The sequence below is a fragment of the Prunus mume genome, linkage group LG1 (assembly GCF_029339155.1).
Source record: "Prunus mume cultivar Tortuosa linkage group LG1, ASM2933915v1, whole genome shotgun sequence".
NCBI lineage: Eukaryota > Viridiplantae > Streptophyta > Magnoliopsida > Rosales > Rosaceae > Prunus > Prunus mume.
The window spans coordinates 20513600-20533785 of NC_142698.1; the positions used below are offsets into that span (position 1 = coordinate 20513600).

At 36.9% G+C, this 20186-nt stretch overlaps 3 protein-coding genes across 4 annotated transcripts; all 3 read right to left on the bottom strand.

Annotated features, from left to right (window-relative positions):
* Window positions 1–539: 539 nt before the first annotated feature.
* Window positions 540–4584, bottom strand: LOC103321304 (2-oxoisovalerate dehydrogenase subunit beta 1, mitochondrial). The gene is made up of 13 exons (XM_008223140.3): window positions 4209–4584; window positions 3113–3224; window positions 2925–2960; window positions 2750–2809; window positions 2615–2672; window positions 2386–2483; window positions 1842–1931; window positions 1670–1738; window positions 1463–1549; window positions 1210–1305; window positions 1047–1124; window positions 862–948; window positions 540–768 (listed from the first exon to the last, which is right to left on the bottom strand). The coding sequence occupies exons 1-13, from the start codon at window positions 4391–4393 to the stop codon at window positions 733–735; spliced, it is 1092 nt and encodes a 363-aa protein (XP_008221362.2). The 5' UTR covers window positions 4394–4584; the 3' UTR covers window positions 540–732.
* A 1957-nt stretch (window positions 4585–6541) lies between these two features.
* On the bottom strand, window positions 6542–10961 carry LOC103321408 (YTH domain-containing protein ECT4-like). 2 transcript variants are annotated; one of them, XM_008223302.3, is made up of 9 exons: window positions 10821–10961; window positions 10196–10269; window positions 9880–10033; window positions 9698–9771; window positions 8982–9575; window positions 7993–8580; window positions 7695–7907; window positions 7467–7613; window positions 6542–7334 (listed from the first exon to the last, which is right to left on the bottom strand). In XM_008223302.3, exons 1-9 carry the CDS (start codon window positions 10846–10848, stop codon window positions 7095–7097), a joined length of 2112 nt encoding a protein of 703 aa, XP_008221524.2. In that variant the 5' UTR covers window positions 10849–10961; the 3' UTR covers window positions 6542–7094. The 2 variants fall into 2 exon arrangements, with proteins under 2 accessions (XP_008221524.2, XP_008221460.2); XM_008223238.3 differs by having other exon boundaries at window positions 10196–10272.
* A 2485-nt stretch (window positions 10962–13446) lies between these two features.
* UNE17 (Subtilisin-like serine endopeptidase family protein) lies at window positions 13447–17015 on the bottom strand. The gene is given in 12 exon segments (XM_089048462.1): window positions 13447–14060; window positions 14160–14231; window positions 14234–14372; window positions 14463–14577; window positions 14685–14927; window positions 15045–15112; window positions 15433–15557; window positions 15705–16106; window positions 16211–16381; window positions 16491–16588; window positions 16697–16791; window positions 16886–17015. Coding segments are annotated over 12 exon segments (2223 nt in total). The 5' UTR covers window positions 16967–17015.
* Window positions 17016–20186: the final 3171 nt, after the last annotated feature.

A 20186-nucleotide genomic window follows, 5' to 3' on the forward strand; every position in this document is an offset into this window, starting at 1 on the left:
ACTAATATCAGAGTAACACATGGTCTTGAACAAAATACAAAGTAAAAATGTACGTTTTAACACAATTGGAAGCAATGAAACAATGTCTCTATCGTTTTTGTTTTTGAAAAAACTGTCCACAAGGGATTGGGATTTGCTTGATTAGAACCAATGACTATATTGACAATTTCAAGACCATTAATAAGTGTGAGGGTTGAAAGTTATGATTGTAAATTGGTCCACAGGCAGGCCAATAGAGATTCATACAATCTTTGGTGGACCGTGTAATAGTCTACAATCTTTGGTGAAAAACAACCATCAGCTTCCTCTGCGAGGATGATGCTGCTTGTTTTCGGAGGCTCCAATATCCGGCCGCTATTTGCTGCCATCAACGTTGTCAGAGTCAGCATCTCTATTCGCAGAGCCAAGCCTGAAAGGAACTTTTTTTATTTTCTATGTAATTTTCACATTAATAATGTGTTCACTTCACTGATTGATCATAAGGACTGGTAATTAAAGGGTTTGGGAAAGCAAGTACGTTATTGAGGAATCATTATAGCTTTTTAACGATGAAAAATATATTATTGCTGGTTTCTTTTAAATATCGGAATGGATTGAGTGAAGGAGTGAAGACATCGTAATACATTATTTCCATACTCCATCATACGGGTGCAAGGTGATAATGGAGGCAGATGGCACCTACACTAGGAAAGCAAACTAGAGAGAGAAGATAGAAGCAGACTTGCTTTTACACTAGTAATTTACAGTTGATTTGATTGCATCCAATATCTGCATTCAACGAAGAAAACAAAAACCAGTATAAGCAGAGTTGGCCGGTATCAAAAGAAAACATCGTAGTAGCAAAGATTGTAGATAACTAACCTTGTTCTTGTTGGGCATATAGAAGGGCTCAAATACAAGAGGAAATGGGGTATCCAGACCACACACTCTCGCAACAGGTGCTTCCAACTACACAAAAGTTCAAAAGATCAAGTTATCCTCTAAGAGCTTAAGAGCAAACCACTGAAATATCTAAATAGAAAAGAGCGGCGAAGACTGGTGCTTGCCCTTAGGAAGCAACGTTCGACAATTGAAGCAGATATTTCAGCACCAAATCCTCCAGTAACTGGAGCTTCATGACTAATCTGAAAAAAGGACATTGGATTCATCACTAAGAGTGCACCAACCGATTTTCAGGAAGTGTGTTCTGTATACACATATCATACTTACAAGAAGCCTTCCAGTCTTTCTGACAGAGGCCTCCACTGTGTCCTTATCCCAAGGTAAAAGAGTTCGCAGGTCTATCAGTTCACAAGAAATTCCGTCCTGAAAATTTTCACTAGTCAAATGGCATTTACACTGTCGTCTACTCTTGTACCATTATATGAACCATTCCCACATAAAATGGACCATACCAAATCAAATATAGTGATTTTACAGAGCAGAAGTGGAATACTATTTTCTAGCAGTGAGGAAAACTTACTTTTTCAGAATCCTTACAGGCCTGTTCCATTATAGATAACTGAGCTCCCCAACCAACAAGTGTTATATCGTTGCCCTCTCGAATTATCTGAGTACCGCAGTTCCAATTTTCAAGTATGAAGTTCCTTTGATTATATTAAAACCATGACTGCAATCATCATTCTTTTATTAAACATTCAAAACTTGGACTACAATGAAGCTAGTGTACCTCTGCCTCTGATAAAGGCAACATGTAATCATGCTCAGGAACCTCTTCTACTGATAATCTGTATAGCCACTGAAAACCAGGGTTTTTGTACAATCCCAAATCAAAATTTCTTGTCAAATACAATTTTTGCTAATGGATAAATTAATTTATTCAAAAACTAAAACTAAACTACCTTTGGTTCAAAAAACACAACAGGGTTTGGATCGCGTATGCAGGAAAGCAATAAGCCTTTTGCTTGCCGTGGGCTTCGAGGGATGACCACCTATATAAAAAGTTAGTACTCTTTAGATTATCTAACTGGCCTTTCCCGGGCAGCTAGAAAAAAAGTGAGAACGATAATCCTATTTCCTCTAGAGAACCTCACAGCACTGACTATTGTGAGACTAAACACGGAAAATCACTTCCAAAAATGGATGTATGCAGCTACTATCTCAAGTTACAAGCCGCTAAGCAGAACAAACTTTCAAGAGTGTGATAGAACTTTCCAACTTGATGAATGATATCACATTTCTGACTTGATTGAGACCATTTTGAAGTTTTTGTTCCAGTCGTCTCCTTGTAATGCGACTATTTAAACCAATATTGGAGGAAATGCCGGACACGAATGATTCATGTAGTAGGATATCTGAAAGATGGGTTTCAATTTTTTGCTTTCAAGTTTGCAACGGAAAGTTTAACCCCCAGGCCCCAAAACATTTGAAAGCAAGAAGACATACTTTGATACCAGGGGCATGACAGAAGAAAGCTTCAGGAGATTGTGAATGATAATGTCCACCATGGCCCACAGCTCCATAGGGGGATCGTATTGTTAAACCTAGGGAGTAATTAAAAACATCAGCTGCACTCTACTGGAAAGAAACCTCATCATGCACAATAATATGTTGGGTTGGGGGGAAGAAGAAAAGTATGCTTCCCACATAATTGAAAAAAGAAGTGAAGTTTCACCTCCACAATTAAATTGATTTCCACTTCGGTATCTGAACTTCGCAGCTTCATTGACAATCTACAAAGTTAAGAGTTATCCAATTAATTATCATTCGTGAAGCTATGACAGAACTCAGCACTGGAAGGGATGCATGCCTGATCAAAAGCAGGAAAAATATAATCTGCGAACTGGATTTCTGCTACAGCTCGATTACCCTATCATGTAAGATGAAACCAAATGTAGTGAGGCTCATGGCTATTAGATAAAAATATAAATTGAACTGAGTATGATTTTAAAGCTCATGCATAAGACTTAAATCCTCAAACTTACCATAGCAGCTAGACCAATGCCAAATCCCACAATGCCCTGAGTATAAAGACAAGTAACAATGGGGGTTATCAAATGTGCTTTTTAGCTTATTTCATTACAAATGGTAAGGATTTCTAAGTTTCTCTTATGACTTAGAGGTGTATGTTTATTCCAATGAAAGCAGTAGCCAGGCTGTGACAGAAAGATACCTGTTCACAGAGAGGGGTATTAAAAACCCTTTGTTTACCAAATCGATCAGCTAAGCCTGTTGTGCAACGAAAGACCCCACCAAAGCTCACATCTTCTCCAAATACATAAGCACTGTGTGAAAATGAAAAGAATTATTTGGTTAATCCATAGGAACATAAGCATACCACGGTAACTGGTAAATCACTTTAGTAAAAGCACATCGTCGTTAGATCTTACTACAAATCAAGTCATACATATTGCAGGGTCCAACATTAGCTTCAGATACAATAACACTAGCGTGTCAAAATCTAGCATGCACGTACGTGATTACAAACTAACTCACTAGAATGAGTTACTTTTAAATGGCATTAGCAAAACACTAGAACTTGTTCTGAGTTTGAATTAAATATTTGGTACTGAAAAAGAGAAAAGCTGTATTCAAGCCAATTTAAGAACCATTACAATTAACTGAGTTGAATAGTTTGTTCTGTAGCAACAAAAGACCAACATAAACAATGACTCATTATCTCAGTTAATTTCTTAGTCACAATTTCACAAAGCTCATTCTGCCGGAGGTTTGTGTAAGAGGGTTTGTGAAATTGTGAGGCACTCAGTCAAATTAAAGCATAAAGGTAAGCTAAATGCGTTTTTTCTTTTTTCTCTACTTTACAGCTGTGAATTTTACAGTGCAAAGATTTAGAACAATGCAAGACACGTAAGCAAAGTTCACTGACAGTTTTACAACTCTTGTTATAGTATCTGTCTTGCCTACAGAAATATATATGTATGTGTGTGTGTGTGTGTGTATTTCCCTTGTGAATTGTATAATTGTTACAGGTGATAGAGAGACGAAATCATCATCTGAGAAGAAGGAAGAAGAAAAGCAAAAAGAATAGCCTTGACTGACTAAATGGCACCAATAGTTGAGTGCAAAACAAACCCTATTCGGGAAACAAACAGAACACTGCATATATTCGCTCTAAACTATGAAGTAGAACGGAAAAATTAAAACTTTTGAAGAAAATATGATGCGAGTGTTCCCAGAAAGTGAAAAACAATAAATAAAGAAATAGAAAGATGAATGGAAGAAAGGCATATGATTATGATATGCGGTACCGTGGATCAGTTTCCAAGGCGATGTGGAGCGCTTGGTTGATGGCAGAGTAGAGGTTCAATGATTTCCCACTCGCAATTTGCTGAACCATCATTTCATCACAAGAGGAGGAGGAGGAGGTTGAAAATGGCCTCCTACCATTACCACCAACCCATTTGACCAATCTTCCAAACCTCCTCAGGCCCATTTCGTTTCGAGTTTTAAACAATCACTCAAAAAATAACAAACAAACAGAGAACTCTCTCTCCCTCTCTCTCAGATATGAGAAGTGAGCATATGTACTTACACTTGATGTAATGCCAATCCTACTAGTTTCCTCTAAAGAGAGAGAGAAAGTGTTGATCTTATCTCTTGATTTGTCATTTAACCATCATCATGTCATTGTTCAGATTTGGTATCCTTTCTTATTATTTTATAACTAGCATATCCGCACGCGCTTTATGCATGCAGAAGATTTTTTTAAAAGAAATTTAAATTTATTTTAGAATTAAAAAAGATAATAAATAGTTGTCTTCCATAAAATAAGATCAATTATTTGATTTTTCTTTTAATTTTAATTTTTTAAATATAAAAAAATATAAATTTATTATATTATTCTTATTTAATTAATAATTAAATTCTTAATGTTTACATTAACTAATGACATTTTCTGTTATTTTGAATGTTTTACTATTATCTACCTTTTACTTTATATATATAGATAATAATACAATAATGCTACATGCATTACTACTACTAGTGCTACATGTGTTGAGTCACGTTCAAATTCTTATTTGGCCGTTGAATTGCATTCATTAAATATGTTAGTAGTGTTTTAGATGCAATCCAACGATCGAGATTAAACATATGTAACTAATCATTAACTTAAATACTTAGGGCCAATTTAACATTGCTGTGCTGTGAAAATAATCGTTGTCAGATTTGCTGTGAGAGAAAGTAGTTTGGTATTTGATAAACTTTTTGTTAAAAGTATTGTTGATACTGATTCCTACATAACCAGAAAATGATTCCAGCATAATCATTAAACTTAGCTCCTCTTGGAAACTGATCCATGTATAATCAAAAAATGAAAGCACATCATTAACTATTTTCCCTTATAACTTTCTCTCATAACAATTTTTAACAATAAGTGATTTTCTCATAGTTTACCAAATGTTGAGTAGGTGGCTTCATGCTTATATATTTTCAACATTGTTTGCTAGGACGGTTCTCAAAGAAGAATCTGAAAAATGATGTATATATGGTTAGCTAAACTGACTACTCAAGCATCGTGTTTATTGATTTTGTAAGACACAATTGGATGTCAAAACGGTTTTCGATTTGTCTAATTTTTTTATAAGGATGATCTATGAATTTAGACCTAAAAAATGGATGGTTTGGGTCATTGGGAAAAAAATTGTAGGGTACCCTAATGGGCATCCCTCAAATAAAATTATTTTGAGGGATCCTCGATAGGAGACTATATATATATATATATATATATATATATTCACATTGCGTTTCCATGTTCCATGCTATGGGGCATGGTCATGATAAAATTCAGCTACCGCCAACAACTCGGGCAGTGTTTCTCAAGTTATACAGATTTTGACATCGAAGTCGCACAATTTGTAATACTCAGCAGAAAGTAAAAGAATCAAATTAATTTTGATACACATTCCATATAAGTAATGTAATTAATTAAATTTTTTTTTTTTTTTTTGTCGAATGAACAATTAGAAACGTAATGCAATGGATTTATTTCACATGTTTTTTATTAGAACCCATTAATGGTAGTAGACAAATATTGGTAAACATTGCTCCTAAATATCATGCAACTTACAATTGACCATAAGAGGTTTTGTATTATGGTAAGACTAGGGTGTAGGAGAGGGAGGGAGAGAGAGAGAGAGAGAGAGAGAGTTGTATAATGAATTGCTACCAAACTGAATTAATTACTTTATGGGCGTCCCAGTCAACCCTAGTATTTTATAGGCTTCTTTCTTGCCAATGCTATTGGCATCCTTTGTACAGCAGAGCTCACACGAGGTATGGCCAAGGAAACAGCCAACTTGGCCAGCCATACTGGTCCATTAATTTACGCCCTACTTTAATGGACAATGACCAAAAGGACAAGTAGCATTATAGCAGCAGCCGCTGCACTTTTCGACCAGTTGTTTGTCTAGTCTAGGGTTAGATTAAATGGCTTGGAAAAGAAAAACAAGATATTAACTTTATATAAAAAAAAGGATTCAGCCAAAAGAAAAGGAACGTTTATAACAAGGCATCTCCTTTGTTTTTTACCACTAAAGTCTAAACAAAACATAATTTTATAAGCACAACCAACAACAGACAATAAAAATGGAAAAAGTAAATTCTTAAACTGACTATATTGCAATATTTTCCCACCTTGCTTCTAGCTCACATACAAATACAAAAGCAAACCTGCTCCGCAATGGAGATGTGATCTAGATTTACAAGACGGGAAATAACAAAACAAGTAAAAGGCAATGGTAAAGAAAATTAAAACCCAAAAAAAAAAACATATCTGATATTAAGCACCACTGAAAGAGAAACCCTAAACCCAAAATCCTAGGCAACCAAAACCTGTTAGGAGCTTCTGCAGAACAGCTGTAAATAGACCCAAAAGAAAACTGTGGAGGGGGTGGTTGGGGCGGAACATAGATTACTCAGAACCCTAGCCTGCCTCAAGATACATGAAATTCTAGAGATTTGACTTGCCACTCAACGAATTATTGACTATTCTCTAGCAAAGCAAGTCAACAGTCATCAGAGCGGCGGTCCAAGAAGTAGGCACAATTGGCAAGTAGTTTCTAGTAGCTCTCATATATTCATCCACAGCAACAAACTTCCAATGCAACCTGGACCGCCATTATGCAAGGCAAAGGCTAGCAACCGTTCGCAACCCCATTAGCTACAACCCTCTTCTCTGACACAACTGGCTTAGCACCCTTTGGGGCATCTCCAGCTGCAATCAATCCATTTTCTGCAAGTTTCGCCTCTTCAATTGCATGCACTGCTGGAATAGATTCTTTGGTCAAATCAGAGGGAACCTCTGATGAATTTTGAGTTTTCAGTTGCCCATTTGCTACCTCTTTCTTCTCATCAATGGCTTTTCCTTCCCATACCTGCTTTGGTATTTTCAAAAATAAGGACAAATGTCAGGTATTTAGAACTGTTAAACATTTGTCACAATATATAGAAAATAGATTAACAACTTTAAAACTGTTTCAGATCGATAGAAAAGGCAGAGTCTTGACCTGTTTCTGAAACTGCTGTTGCTTAGCCTTCTTCTCCTGAATTGTCTTCTGGCGAGACTCATAAAACCCAAAGTCATCCAAGATGCATGTTTTGCTTAAATGTTCCTTGAAAATTTTAATCATTTTAAGGCCCGGCTCCAATTTGACCTACACAAACCCATAAGATTAATATTCAAAGGGGAAGAACAAAGAAGATCAAGGCAAAAAATCTGTAGGATGTAAAATTACCTCCTGAGTGTCCCTGCTGTTGGTCACAGGTTTGTTCTCATTATTCTCAAGAGTAATGTGCTTCAACAAACTGTTGGGAACATCTTTAACAATATGCCACTTGACAGGGAAACAGCCATTCCACTTGTCTTGCTGCCAGTACTCTAGATTCTTGTTAAAATCAACAGGTCCCAACATCTCTGCAAGGCCTACAAATTGTCCACTGGTATTGACCTGCAAGGAAAACAAAAAAATTACAACACATCCAAAAGTACTTTTGAACTATAACCCTCTCAATGCCTAGAAACAAAAGACTCACCGAGAATAAAAGAAATACAGGACAGCCACCAGATTTCTCCTGAGCCTCCTGGTATGCAGCATGAAGCTTCTTGTTGCCATTTGGCGTGCTGGCCCAAACATTATACTTAATGCTCTTATGAACATCATCCTCACTGTATGACTTAATGATGAAGAATTTGGCATCAATATAATCCTCGGGAAAATCAGCTTTATTGTATTGTTCTCGGTCTGGGACACTTGTTTTATCCTTTTCCTCATCATTATTAAGATTTGTTGGCACCTGCCCCTTGATCGCTAATGCATTAGGCACAAAACCTTTTTGATTCTTGGAGCTCTTTGCCCGAGGTCCCCTGTTGAGTTCATTCAAACCATCCATATTCTCATTACCATATCCATAGTATCCGCCATTTCTTCCCCTGGGTTTGTACTTGCTGTCAACAGCCAGCCATGTGCGTCCACTGGTTCGTGAATCATAACCATGAGATCCAAAGCCCATACCAGATCTAACTGTGTTTCCATACTGACCATAAAGTTTGTTGGGGTACATCCTATTTATAAACCCTTGAGCTGTACCCATTCCAGACAATGGCCTTGGGTGGTGCAAACCCTGTGAAATCAATGAAATAAAATTCATGAGGGTGGACATATCTAAAATAACATTCGCAGTTGAAACATTTAAATTAAATATCAAAATCACCAGTTAAAGGAAATCCAAGTCAAGTCTTCCAACCAATAACAAGATTCCAATTGTATAAAACAAGGATAGGCCCAACCTACAGGTTGAGCCCACTGATTCTCCCCTGCCTTAGATGTTTTCACACCAAAAGGTTAGAGGTTTGATATATGGACAAGGCCATAATTGAACAATCATGTCATACAACACAGTTGACATTTCCACATATCCACTGGTGGCCGGAAATAGGGCAGTCTCCATATGAGGTGACCGTCTACATGTAAACTTCCACACATTGAAATTTACAAAAACAAATCAGGAAAAAATAAACATACCATGAAGTGAGAATTTGGACGGTAATTCTGATTCCTTGCAGATGGAATGTTATTGCCATTTGAGATTGAAGAAGTAATTGTTGTACTTGTAACAGGTCTAGGCTGCCCATCCGAAAAAAGTGGGGCATCCAACCACGGAAGGGGAGAACGTAACCCGTCAAACCCATATCTCGGGTCCTGGTATCCAGGAGTAGGAACACGTCCTGGCATAGCACCCCTTCCATATGAACCATTGGAGTTGAAAGATGAGTTTTGATATGTTGATAAGGGAGCTGAAACATTATTTCCTTTCACACTTCCACCATTTGCAATGCCGTTAGAAATCCCATTAGCTGTTTCCACAGGCAGAGGCTTATGGTCAGCAGCTACAGAGGTGGATACCTCACTTTGCGGGGCAGCAGGGCTGGGGGTATATGGTCCACTGGTTGGAGTCAGAGGCTGGAAATAGGGAGGATATTGGTAGTGCTGAGGCCCATATAACTGACCATCATTTCCCATAGTTGGAACTGGGGAACCTGCCGGTGAATATGGACCATATGGTGCATACCCATACCCATGGTGGTATAAAAGAGACCCATTATCCCCATAAACTCCCTAAAACAAACAAGCAGATTTAACATAAAGTTAAAACAATGAGATTTAGTCATGTGAGACACAAAATAAAACCAAATCATGAATTATTACCCAAAAAGTGAAAGAAGAAAAAAAAAACTTACAGAAGTCATCTCAACTCCCTCAGGATTTACATATCTCGAGTAGTCATCCCACTCGTTGCCAGTCCCATCATAGCCTATAAGAAATTCACAGAACCATCCATATCATATACATAAAATTTCACGGGGAATTTAACAATCCACCACTAAACCAATCTCCAGTTGAGGGTTCTACGTCAATTTACCTCCATAGTAATAGGCAGACGGATAAGCATTCGGGAGATAGCATAGAGATGGATCCATGAAATCAGGTAACAATGGAGTCACGGAGCGCTCTGATTGGATCTGACCATTCGCAGCATTTCCAGAATCAATAGACCCATATTGATTAACAGAAGGCTGCATTGAGAAAGCAACTAACCTTAGAATCACATATCAGATTAAATAATTGAATGTTTCAGTATGCAGTTTGAGAATGCTTTTTCAAGTTCCACTTAAATTCAGCAAATAACCATATTTTCTTTGATTCCCAGAAAATTAGCAGTTCGAAATGTATGGTACCTTCTTGGTTGGCTCAGGAATTTCCAGGGTCTTGGTTTGAGAATCTAATGACAACTTCTGTAGCAAATCTGCTGCTTCTAAAGAAAGCAAACGGTGAAGGAAATACATACTTTTGTAATAGACATATACAATCAACAAACAAAAACAACACGTGAATCCAGTGAGCATAGTTTGAATTTGACATGAGGGTAAAAACTCCATTAATGAAATCACTCCAACACAAGTTATAACCAATTCATGAAAATCGTCTAATATGAAACTGTCAATTCAACCAGGCCTAAACAAACTATACTCATGAAACAAACCAAAAAGAAATTGTCAAAGTCCAGGCATACGAATTTTTAAAATAACAGGGACTTCTATTTCTACACACAGAACCATGAATTTCCAGACGCGGACCACAAATCAAGCCTAAAACACCTTAACACCAAAAGAAAGCGTCACAAACAAAGAGCTAAGCAAACATCATAAAAGAGGCTTACTGCGATCTACATGTTAAGCATAAACCAATAACAACAAAGACAGAGAAGATCCAGTTTGATCCAAAACAAATCAAAGAAGAACAGATCTTAATAAGGAAAACCAAAAACAAAGAATACCCAGATGGTTAAAATTATAAGGATACGATCCGCAGGAGGAGCAACGGTGGCCATGGCCGTGAATTGATAGCTAGATCTTCTACTTATCCGAAGTATTACTAAAACACCCTAAATCTCAGAGAAAGGTAATTGGGGTTTTAGCCAACGGAGAGAGAAATCCTGAGGCTAAAAGAGAGAGATAGACCGAGTGGGAGAAGAGGGAACAACGGGTCTCACAGCCGCCAAGGGTTTGGGTTTTGGAAAGAGAGGGTTTTGTTCATCCAAAAGCGGTGATTCAAATAGCACCACGGCTCTTCTTCAATACTCTCATTTAATCACCTGCGGGTCACTTTGTGAGCTCATCGAGCCTCTCCTATTGGGCCATAATTCCACGTGGCGGAAACTAAATGGGCTTAAGGATATTCTTTTTGGTCTTTTCGGTCAATGTGAATTCTGATTGGCCCGGTGACACTCCTTTTACATTGCTGGTTGTACCCATTATGAGGAGTTTGGAAACCCTAATTACAAAAGGACATCGATGTCCCCATCCCACCCGGGCATGTGGTAACAGTGCTTTGGGCTCTATGCTTTTTACTTGGGGATGACTTTTCGTGTTTGTGGGCATTTTGGGGCTTTCACTGTAAACAACCGAATTTTCCAAGGATTGTAATTTGCATCAATGAAAGAATAAATAACCACTGTGATTTTTACTGAAGTAGATACTAACGCCCATTCTTGTACTCTATATTATGAGTTGTGAAATTAAAATAGGGGTCATGTAATATCACTAATTTTAATCACCCTCAAAATTTGTATTAGGTCAGAATATGAGAAAATACCATGGAAGAATAATTAAAAACCGCAGTGACTACCCATTTATGTCAACCACTATAAATAGCAAATTTTAATTTACACACTAAGTAACATAAATCAAAATTATTTCAAGCCATCAAAGAGCTAAAAGCACTTTTGACACACACTCAAAACCTATTTATAAACACACCCTAATTCCTTTTGCGTGTTGGTTGCAAAGTTGTGTTAGTCCCACTTTGATTGCTTAATAGGTTGATAAGATTTATGGAATAGTGGCAACCAAAAACGCTTCTAATATCGTTTCTAAAAAAGTTTAAATAGTAAGTACTTGCTAGTTTTTTCATAAACACTCCTAAATGTTTTTCCAGTAAGCATTAGTCTATGGCGATTTTGCTAGAAACGTTTATGAATTAAGTATTCCTAAAAAAATAATTTCAAACGAGGCCTAGTGCTTAAAAGAGATTAAATTATATTAGGATAAACGAGATACCTATATATATTTTATATTCAACAACTGGTCATGTAAGATTTGAACTTATACCTTACTGATCATTAGTACCACCCTAGTTAGCTCCGTCTTCTAAGTTTAAAAAGAAAAAATGTTATAATCTTCGTCACATAGCTTGAATTCCTCAGCGTTAAGGTAAAACTTGACAACAATCAACCAAATACCCAATGGTCCCAAATTAATGGCATATTAGGTCAAACCTTAAGGAGACTCAGAGCCCAAACACCATCATAGAATATAAACATCAATAACACTTTTTAATTTTTTTTTTTTAGAAAATACAGAGAATGAAAGAACATGAATGTCAATTAAATTTTTGTGAAATCAAATCGCAGTGAAGACTAAATTTGTTTACCTTTTGATCATTTATGTCAATTAGTACCACAAACATATAAATTTGTAGTGAATTTTAATTTATTTATTGGAACTAAAGAGACGAAAGTGAATTTTAGTCTAAGTAACATAAATTAAATATTATTTCAAGTACATTTGGGAGTGTTTCTGAAAGAGCTAAAAGCATTTTTGATTATGTTCAGCACAAAAATTTAGAAGTATTTTTGCTAGATAAGTAGTCCCAAACACACCCCTAGTTATTCGAATATGGGGGCATCATAATCACCTTTTATACATTATGACACACTTTTAGATCATTAATGTGATGCTAATTCCTTTTGCGTGTTGGTTGCACAAGTATGTGTTAGTCCCACTTTCGATTGCTTAATAGGTTGATAAGATTTATGGAATAGCTAAACCATTTTATGGTAACCAAAAACGTTTCTAATATCATTTGCTAAAAAAGTTTAGAAGTGCTTTCTAGAGAAGCACTTGCTATGTGTTTCTTCATGAAGCACTCCTAAATGTTTTTCCAGTAAGCAATTAGATTTCTTATGAAAATTCAACATCTTTATAATAAAAGCGATTTTGCTAGAAACGTTTAGAATCTAAGATTCCTAAAAAAATAATTTCAAACGAGCCCTTAGTGCCAAGAGATTATGTTGATATTACAAACACAGGTAAACACGATACCTAAGACTGTTGTTGAAAGATTTGAACTTATAATATGAAAATTTAGCGTTACTGATCATTAGTCTGATTAGTTTCTTTCTAGGTTTAAAAAGAAAAAAATGTTGTGTGTTGAATTCCTCAGTGTTAACTTGATTTTGGCAGGGCATTAATGTAAATGGCTCATGTAACCTTTATAGGAGACTGCGTTTTGTGATTTTCGACAAAGACATGGCATAAAGTTTTATTTATCACTTTGATTTTTTTTTTATAAAGTCAACAGAATGAAAGAACATATGTCAGTAAAAAAACACAGGAGTGTAATGCACATTTGTTTTTTGTGTGTCACATTAGGTGGTTATTGCGTTTTGTGATTTTCTGGGTGATGGAATACAAGGAGTCCAAGGGGTATTGATAGATACAACCAAGGGGCTCCTGACCTTGTGGAGGCCATCAGACCACACTATTTCTCCAAAATCATATCTCCCTTGAGACTCCTTCTTTGGTTTGAGGGTCACATAATATGTGCTTTCCACTTTGAACCATGAGAAGATTAAAACTCTAGGCCATATCACCACCTCAACTCCATCAGGCTCAGAAATGGTACAAAAATAAATGACATTCTTGTTTTTCCCAACATTACGCACATTTCGTTTGATTGTCACAGTAGATTGGAGATTAGAAAATGTGATGGAAGGGTAATTTAAGTTGACATTTGATTGGAGTACTTGTGGACAGCTTATGTCAGTTCCTGAAGGGCAAAGAACAATCTGGCTGATTTGGTCTTCAGTGTAGCCAATATTGCAGAGGAACAGAATGTAATCGCTGGTTTTCATGTCGTAAACGAGCCCTGGATCCATTGCTTTGATGGGGTCAATGTGGCCAGCGCCAGAGTCTAAGGGATCAGAGGCTTTCATAGATCCATCTGCTACAATGCTGTCAAAGGATGTGTCCCTTGTGTATGCTGCATGTGACAAGTTAATTTCAAACATGTACCACGTATATTAAAGTAAATTTAATTTTACCTTGATTATAGTGGTGATAACAACTAATAAGTACTTACCTGTGGTGACGATAGCAGATCGAATGGCTGCAGGAGACCAAGTTGGATGTGCAGATTTGATAAGGGCAACGACCCTGAGACATGAGGGCATGACATTGATGTTCCTGACTGAAAATTCCAGCTAACAGAACGCTTATCGTCAAGCGTCAAAGTGGGAGATGTTTGAGGAGGCCATGCTGCCAATATATTTACCCCTGGAGCACTTATGTCTGGCTGTTCATAATATGACATGGAGATGGATGGAAGGGATCATGAAAATATTGTACATATGTACGTATATATCGGTTATTGAACATAAAATACCTTGAGAATATCAGGTGTGATTGAGCTTGGGCCTCTTGAAGAGAAGTATGCAACTCTAGGGGCTGGTGACTTGCCAATAACAGTTTTACTTGATTCTATCTGCACAACAGGTTTCCTGTGTGGTGGTGTGTATTTCACAGAATCACAGTATTAGGGTTCATTAAGTTTACAAGGAATATAATTAGGATATAAGTAAGTATGATTTCGCCGTAAACAACTTACGTGGGAGATTGAGCAAGATAGTGCTTGATTTTAGTCCCCTGCTCAAGGTTGACATGGACTGAGGGGATGATGTCCACAGCAACCTGCCTTGTCATAGCTTCCACAAAGATCAAAGCTGATGCATTAGCTTTCTTGGCAGCTGCTTCTGCCTCATCAATTTCATAGGGTCCAATGCTAGAGAAGCACAGAATTACTCTCCCCACAGCAAATTTTGATTGTATCCAATTTTCTGGCCTGCAAACCCTGCACTTTTTTTGTTTACTATAAGTACAAAACTCTGTCACTCTCAACTCAACTAAGAAATATATAAACGTTGAGAGAGAGAGAGAGAGAGAGAGAGAGAGAGAGAGAGAGAGTTACCCATTAACAAAATATGTGGTCGCATCTGCCAATTTTCCCTTAATAGGTGTGATGATAAAGCTTTCTCCCTGTACAAATGGAATCTACTGAATGATTTTAAGAAATATACAAATTTATACAAGCTCTGTCAGCCTTGTCAAAATATTAACTACCACTCAGATCAGAGGTTTGGTAAGGAAATGATTATGTTTGTGACCCACTGCTAATTATTCTATCACCACAAAACTCTCAACCATATATTGCCGTACAAAAACTTTCACTTCTTAATTATTGGGGCATAATTAACATGTTGTGATGTCCAATTAGAGAAACACATATAAAAATAATAATTAGTCAATTTGGAAGAGACTTAGAGCTAATAATTAATTAAAATGCATGCATGAATTACCATGACATAGAGCTTATTATCCAAGGTTATCCGGGTTGGAAACATTCTATCAACAGAGGAAGCAGCTACACAAATTCCCCATGGAGCAACATTTGTGACCTGTGATGGATCTGGCCCTTCATTACCTGCAGAGAACACCACAGTAACACCTAATTGCATTGCATGGAATGAACCAATTGCAGCTTCTGATACAAATAGAGGTAACAATGGCGGTTTTGATCCAAACGATGCGGAGATTACATGAACTCTATCATACAAAGCATCATCAAAACCTGCAAGGATGTCTGCTTCAGAGCACTTCCCATCATAATTCCTTCCCCAACAAACTTTGTACACTGCTAGACGAGCCCTTGGTGCTCCTCCCCTGGCAGTTCCCTGCGCCAAACCAAAGAAACTTGCATTGTTTTTCACTATTGAACCCACTGCTGTTGAGGCTGTGTGTGTCCCATGACCTAGAAAATCTCTAGCTGATCGATATTCTGGATTGCCACTCGTGTTTAGTGGCCCGTATTCTTCTTCAAAACCTCTGAGGTAGTAACGAGCACCAATTAGCTTCCTGTTGCATGCTTTTGCTGGCTCAAACATTTCTCCTTTAACACACCTTCCCTTCCAAGTTGAGGGGATAGGCCTCATCCGGGGCTCTTCTCGGAAGCTATCTGATTCGGGCCATATACCTAAATAGATCACCCAAAACACATATATAATACACAAAATAGCTAGCTAGGTTGTCAAAGATATACGACATGTGGAGTCATATCTAGTAATGAAATTAAAAGACCTGTGTCAAATATCCCAACAATAATGTCTTCACCATAGGCTAGTTGCAATGGAGTCCCTGCAGCACTAGTACTGCTACTGCTGCTTAAGGTAAGTCCCAAGAAGTCCCAACTTCTTGTTGTGTGCAACCTCAGTGTCTTGCTTCTAAAAACTGATATCACTTCTTCCATCTCTGCAGTATTTTTCATCTTACAATATTAATTCATGTTTCTTAACCACTAATTTCTTTAACAAAACAGCATAAAAAGCAGAGAAAAAGAAAAAGTTAATCATTAGCTTACTAGCCAAGGTGGTTGCTTGAGATGAATTGAGCTTTGCTGAAAACCCTGAGAAACTGTGCTTGTAGCTATAAAGCATGGATTGCCGAACATCTTCTTCACTAAAGATAATTGAATGCACAGAGAAAAATATATAAGACCTAGCTAAGTGATGTATATATAAGAGAGAGAGAGAGAGAGAGAGAGAGAGAGAGAGAGAGAGAGAGAACCTTGCAAAAACTTTGGAAAGGAGTTGAAGATGATGTTTGGAAGCGAGATGAGGATCATGAACATTATGGCTGTTCCCCAAATAAACTATATACACCTGCATAAACCAAGGAAATTAGAGTAAAGAGGGTTATAATTATGAGAAAGGTGACAAGAAAAAGTGGTGAAACAATTTTGTGAAGAAAAGTTACATGAGGTGTGGAACTTGAGTGAATAAAATAAAGTGAAAGTGCAAGGTATAGGCCCCAAAAACACTGAGAATTAGTAGCCATTGTCTCCTGTGGAAGAATCACATGGCTGGTTGGGGATTAAATAGTGGCCTTCCAAACAATGCTTATAGAGCGTGCGTTCCAAGGCTTTTAAAGCTGCAAGAACACTGACATCTCCTCATCCATGAACCATGATGATTTTTTCTCTTCCAAGCTATCTATATATCATATTTTCCAAATTAAGATGAGGGCATATGCCCCTTTCTACTCTCTCTCTCTCTCTCTCTGAGTCTCTACCTCTGGCCCCAATGTATTTTCACATGCATCTATACGTAGTACTGTACCTATCAACACCTTAGGAGGGATTGCAAACCTCCATCATAGTTACCATGAATGCTGTTCAGCAAAATGCATGTGCCCTTCATCATACTAGCTATAAATATTTTTTCATGCAGTCTCCTTTTCCTTGTAACAAATTAGTAAAAATATGATAACTGCAGCATTACTTTACTTTCAACAATCCTCGAGAAAAGAAAGCGTACATAAGCTCTAGCTATATTCTCTTCCTAGCTAACTATCACTGCATAATATAATTTTCTTTTTTCCAACTTGTCGAAAAAAATAAATCTGAATTAGAAATCCCTGACAGAAAATTAAAATCTAGAGTTATAGTATAGCTGATAAGAAAATAGTTTTACAGGACTAGACACCACCAAGATTAATACCATATTGCTTTTGTGTTTAACTTCTTTTTGAAGGTTGCAACCCTTATTTTTCGGGTTCTTGTCTTTCTATGCTACTGTCTGTAGCCCCTGTAGATTACTCATTTATCCAGCTTTCTAGCTTTTAAAGGTGCATAGAGTGTATGAGTATGGATCAATCAAACCTTATAGACTTGCATATTGATTGCTAGTGTTGCCCCAAGATACGCTTCTCTTTAAGTAGACTAACTTAGGGGTTTGTTGTAATTCACTCTTTTCCATATTTTCTAATGGAAATCTGTATAGACAAACATAGTATTCATACTATTATAATGCCCTAGGATATACATCTATATCTAGAGGATCAAACTTCATAGAGCATGCATGCGATCTATACAATGATCTGACATTATTCAATGGAGATATACTAATCTGACTAGAAGAAGCAAAGTTATGGTTAATCAAAATCATTGCAATTGAAAATGTTTTCCTAACACATTGCGTGAATCGGTTCTAATTCTCTTGCGTGATCGAAGGTTTATAATCAAGAAAATAAGACTTTCGAAGCACGATTTAACCTTCCAAGTTCACATCATTAAGTCTGCTTCCATATAAATGTTAAGAACTTGCTTTATTGATAGGCATCCTCATCCTTAGCAACCTATTATTGCATCTTCATGGCGTCATAATATGATTGATATAAAGCATACATCTAGTTTGCTTTGATTAGCAGGAATTTCAAGTGCTACATAAATATGTTTCTTGTGGCAATAAAAAGTTGCTTAAATTCTATGGTTAATTAAGATCAGTTCACCTTCCAGAACTATAATGTTTGATGTGATAGAAAAAAAAAACTGAAGAAGACATTGCTGCAAAATTAGCATTTCACATTTTCACATGTAAATATGCTTTTGTGTTCCAAAGCAAAAATAGAAAGAAATTTTGGTTATTCATCGTTTTGTACAGAAGCATATATATGAATGTGGCTCACAGTGCAAATAAGCTTGTAGATAAGCATGAAAGTGATTCAATAATGGAAAAGAGATATCATCTTCTTTCCAGATAGAGAGAAGTTGATATGTAGAGTTCTATCAAGGTTAGGTTTGAGATGTTCTCTCTAGAGCCACTTAACCTAGCAGTTCTTTTATACATTTTCATTGTATAAACACAACTTTGAAGTCTCTCCAGACTCCAACCTCTGTGTTTGTCTGAACTCAGGCAGGTATAGAATTAATCAAAGGCAAGTGCAGATGAGTCTTTTGAGTTTTAAATCCTGCAAAACAAAACTAAGGAGTTGAAGTTCCCAACCAGCTCTGGACGTCTGGTATAGCTTGCTAGCACAAAGAGGCTGGTGTGCTTTAATTAGCTGCATGGCTTTTAAGGATTGAACAAACAATCCTGAAAATTAATGATGATGATCTAAAATATCAGAAAATGACTCATTTACCCCAGCTCAAGCTTGATAACCATCCAAACTAAACAAATTAGCAAGCTGTTGTGTTTTGCAGAGACGGGACCAATTTGTAATCAAAGCATTCAATTAGGCAACAGGAGCAGATAGATGGAAGTAGTGTGCAATGATTGATTTTGAAATAGTCACAGTATTAGTGAAAAGTTCTTTGTAATTGTAATTTTGGTTTAGAAGCAAGATAGTAAATCTAAATTTACAGCTATCATTCTCTGAGTTCATTATAATTAATGGATATATGTTAATTAGATTATGATTATTAGATATATAAACACATTATTATGAATAGATAAAGACATTGACATTGACTGCACGTGTTGGTAGATGTAGAGCATGAGCATGCGGGAGAAAGCGGTGGTTAGCTTGCTTTCTTCCATCCATGTCAATCTGTGGTCACCATCTTCATCTCCTCCAGACTCCAAAACAGAACAAGAAGGGGCAATATTATATGCACCGTATATGAGATATATAAGATCCTATAGATTTTATATTGTAGAGCATGAGGATGAGGTTGGATTGGACCCCACCTTTGACTAACACCTTCCTTTTCACTTTGACTTCTCTCCTTGGCAAACTAGTACAAGCTACTGAAGAAGAACCATCCTCAGAAGAAGAGTTAAATATCAAGCTTTCTCACTGTCATGTCACACACACACAAAAGTTGCAAAGCGATGTAGTTTAGGCGTGCATCAATATCAGCCAGCCTAACATGTATTGTACTAGCTGGCTAATTAACTTGGGAAATTTTAAAAGAGAAGAATCCACCAGAAAACCAAATCTTTCAGCAAGAAAAGTATACGGTTGAAAGCTGTTGTGTTGCTCAGCAGCAGGACCAGTGACTTGAAAGTAAACATGCAACTTCGACAACACGCCTTTATTTACAGCAGCCTTTTTGTACTTACATGTACCTGCACAGTGCTGCACTGCAGAGACATAAAATTCCTTCCATCAACTCCAGATTCAATGCTCTACTGTCTACCTAAAACAAACAAACTGTGATACAAAAGTCAAGCTTATGATAAATTGCTTTCAAACTTTGATACGAAACTGTCATGAAACTATTACCCTTTTATATTCTGAAGATAAATTGATTTAAAAGTGACATCTTTTTAGA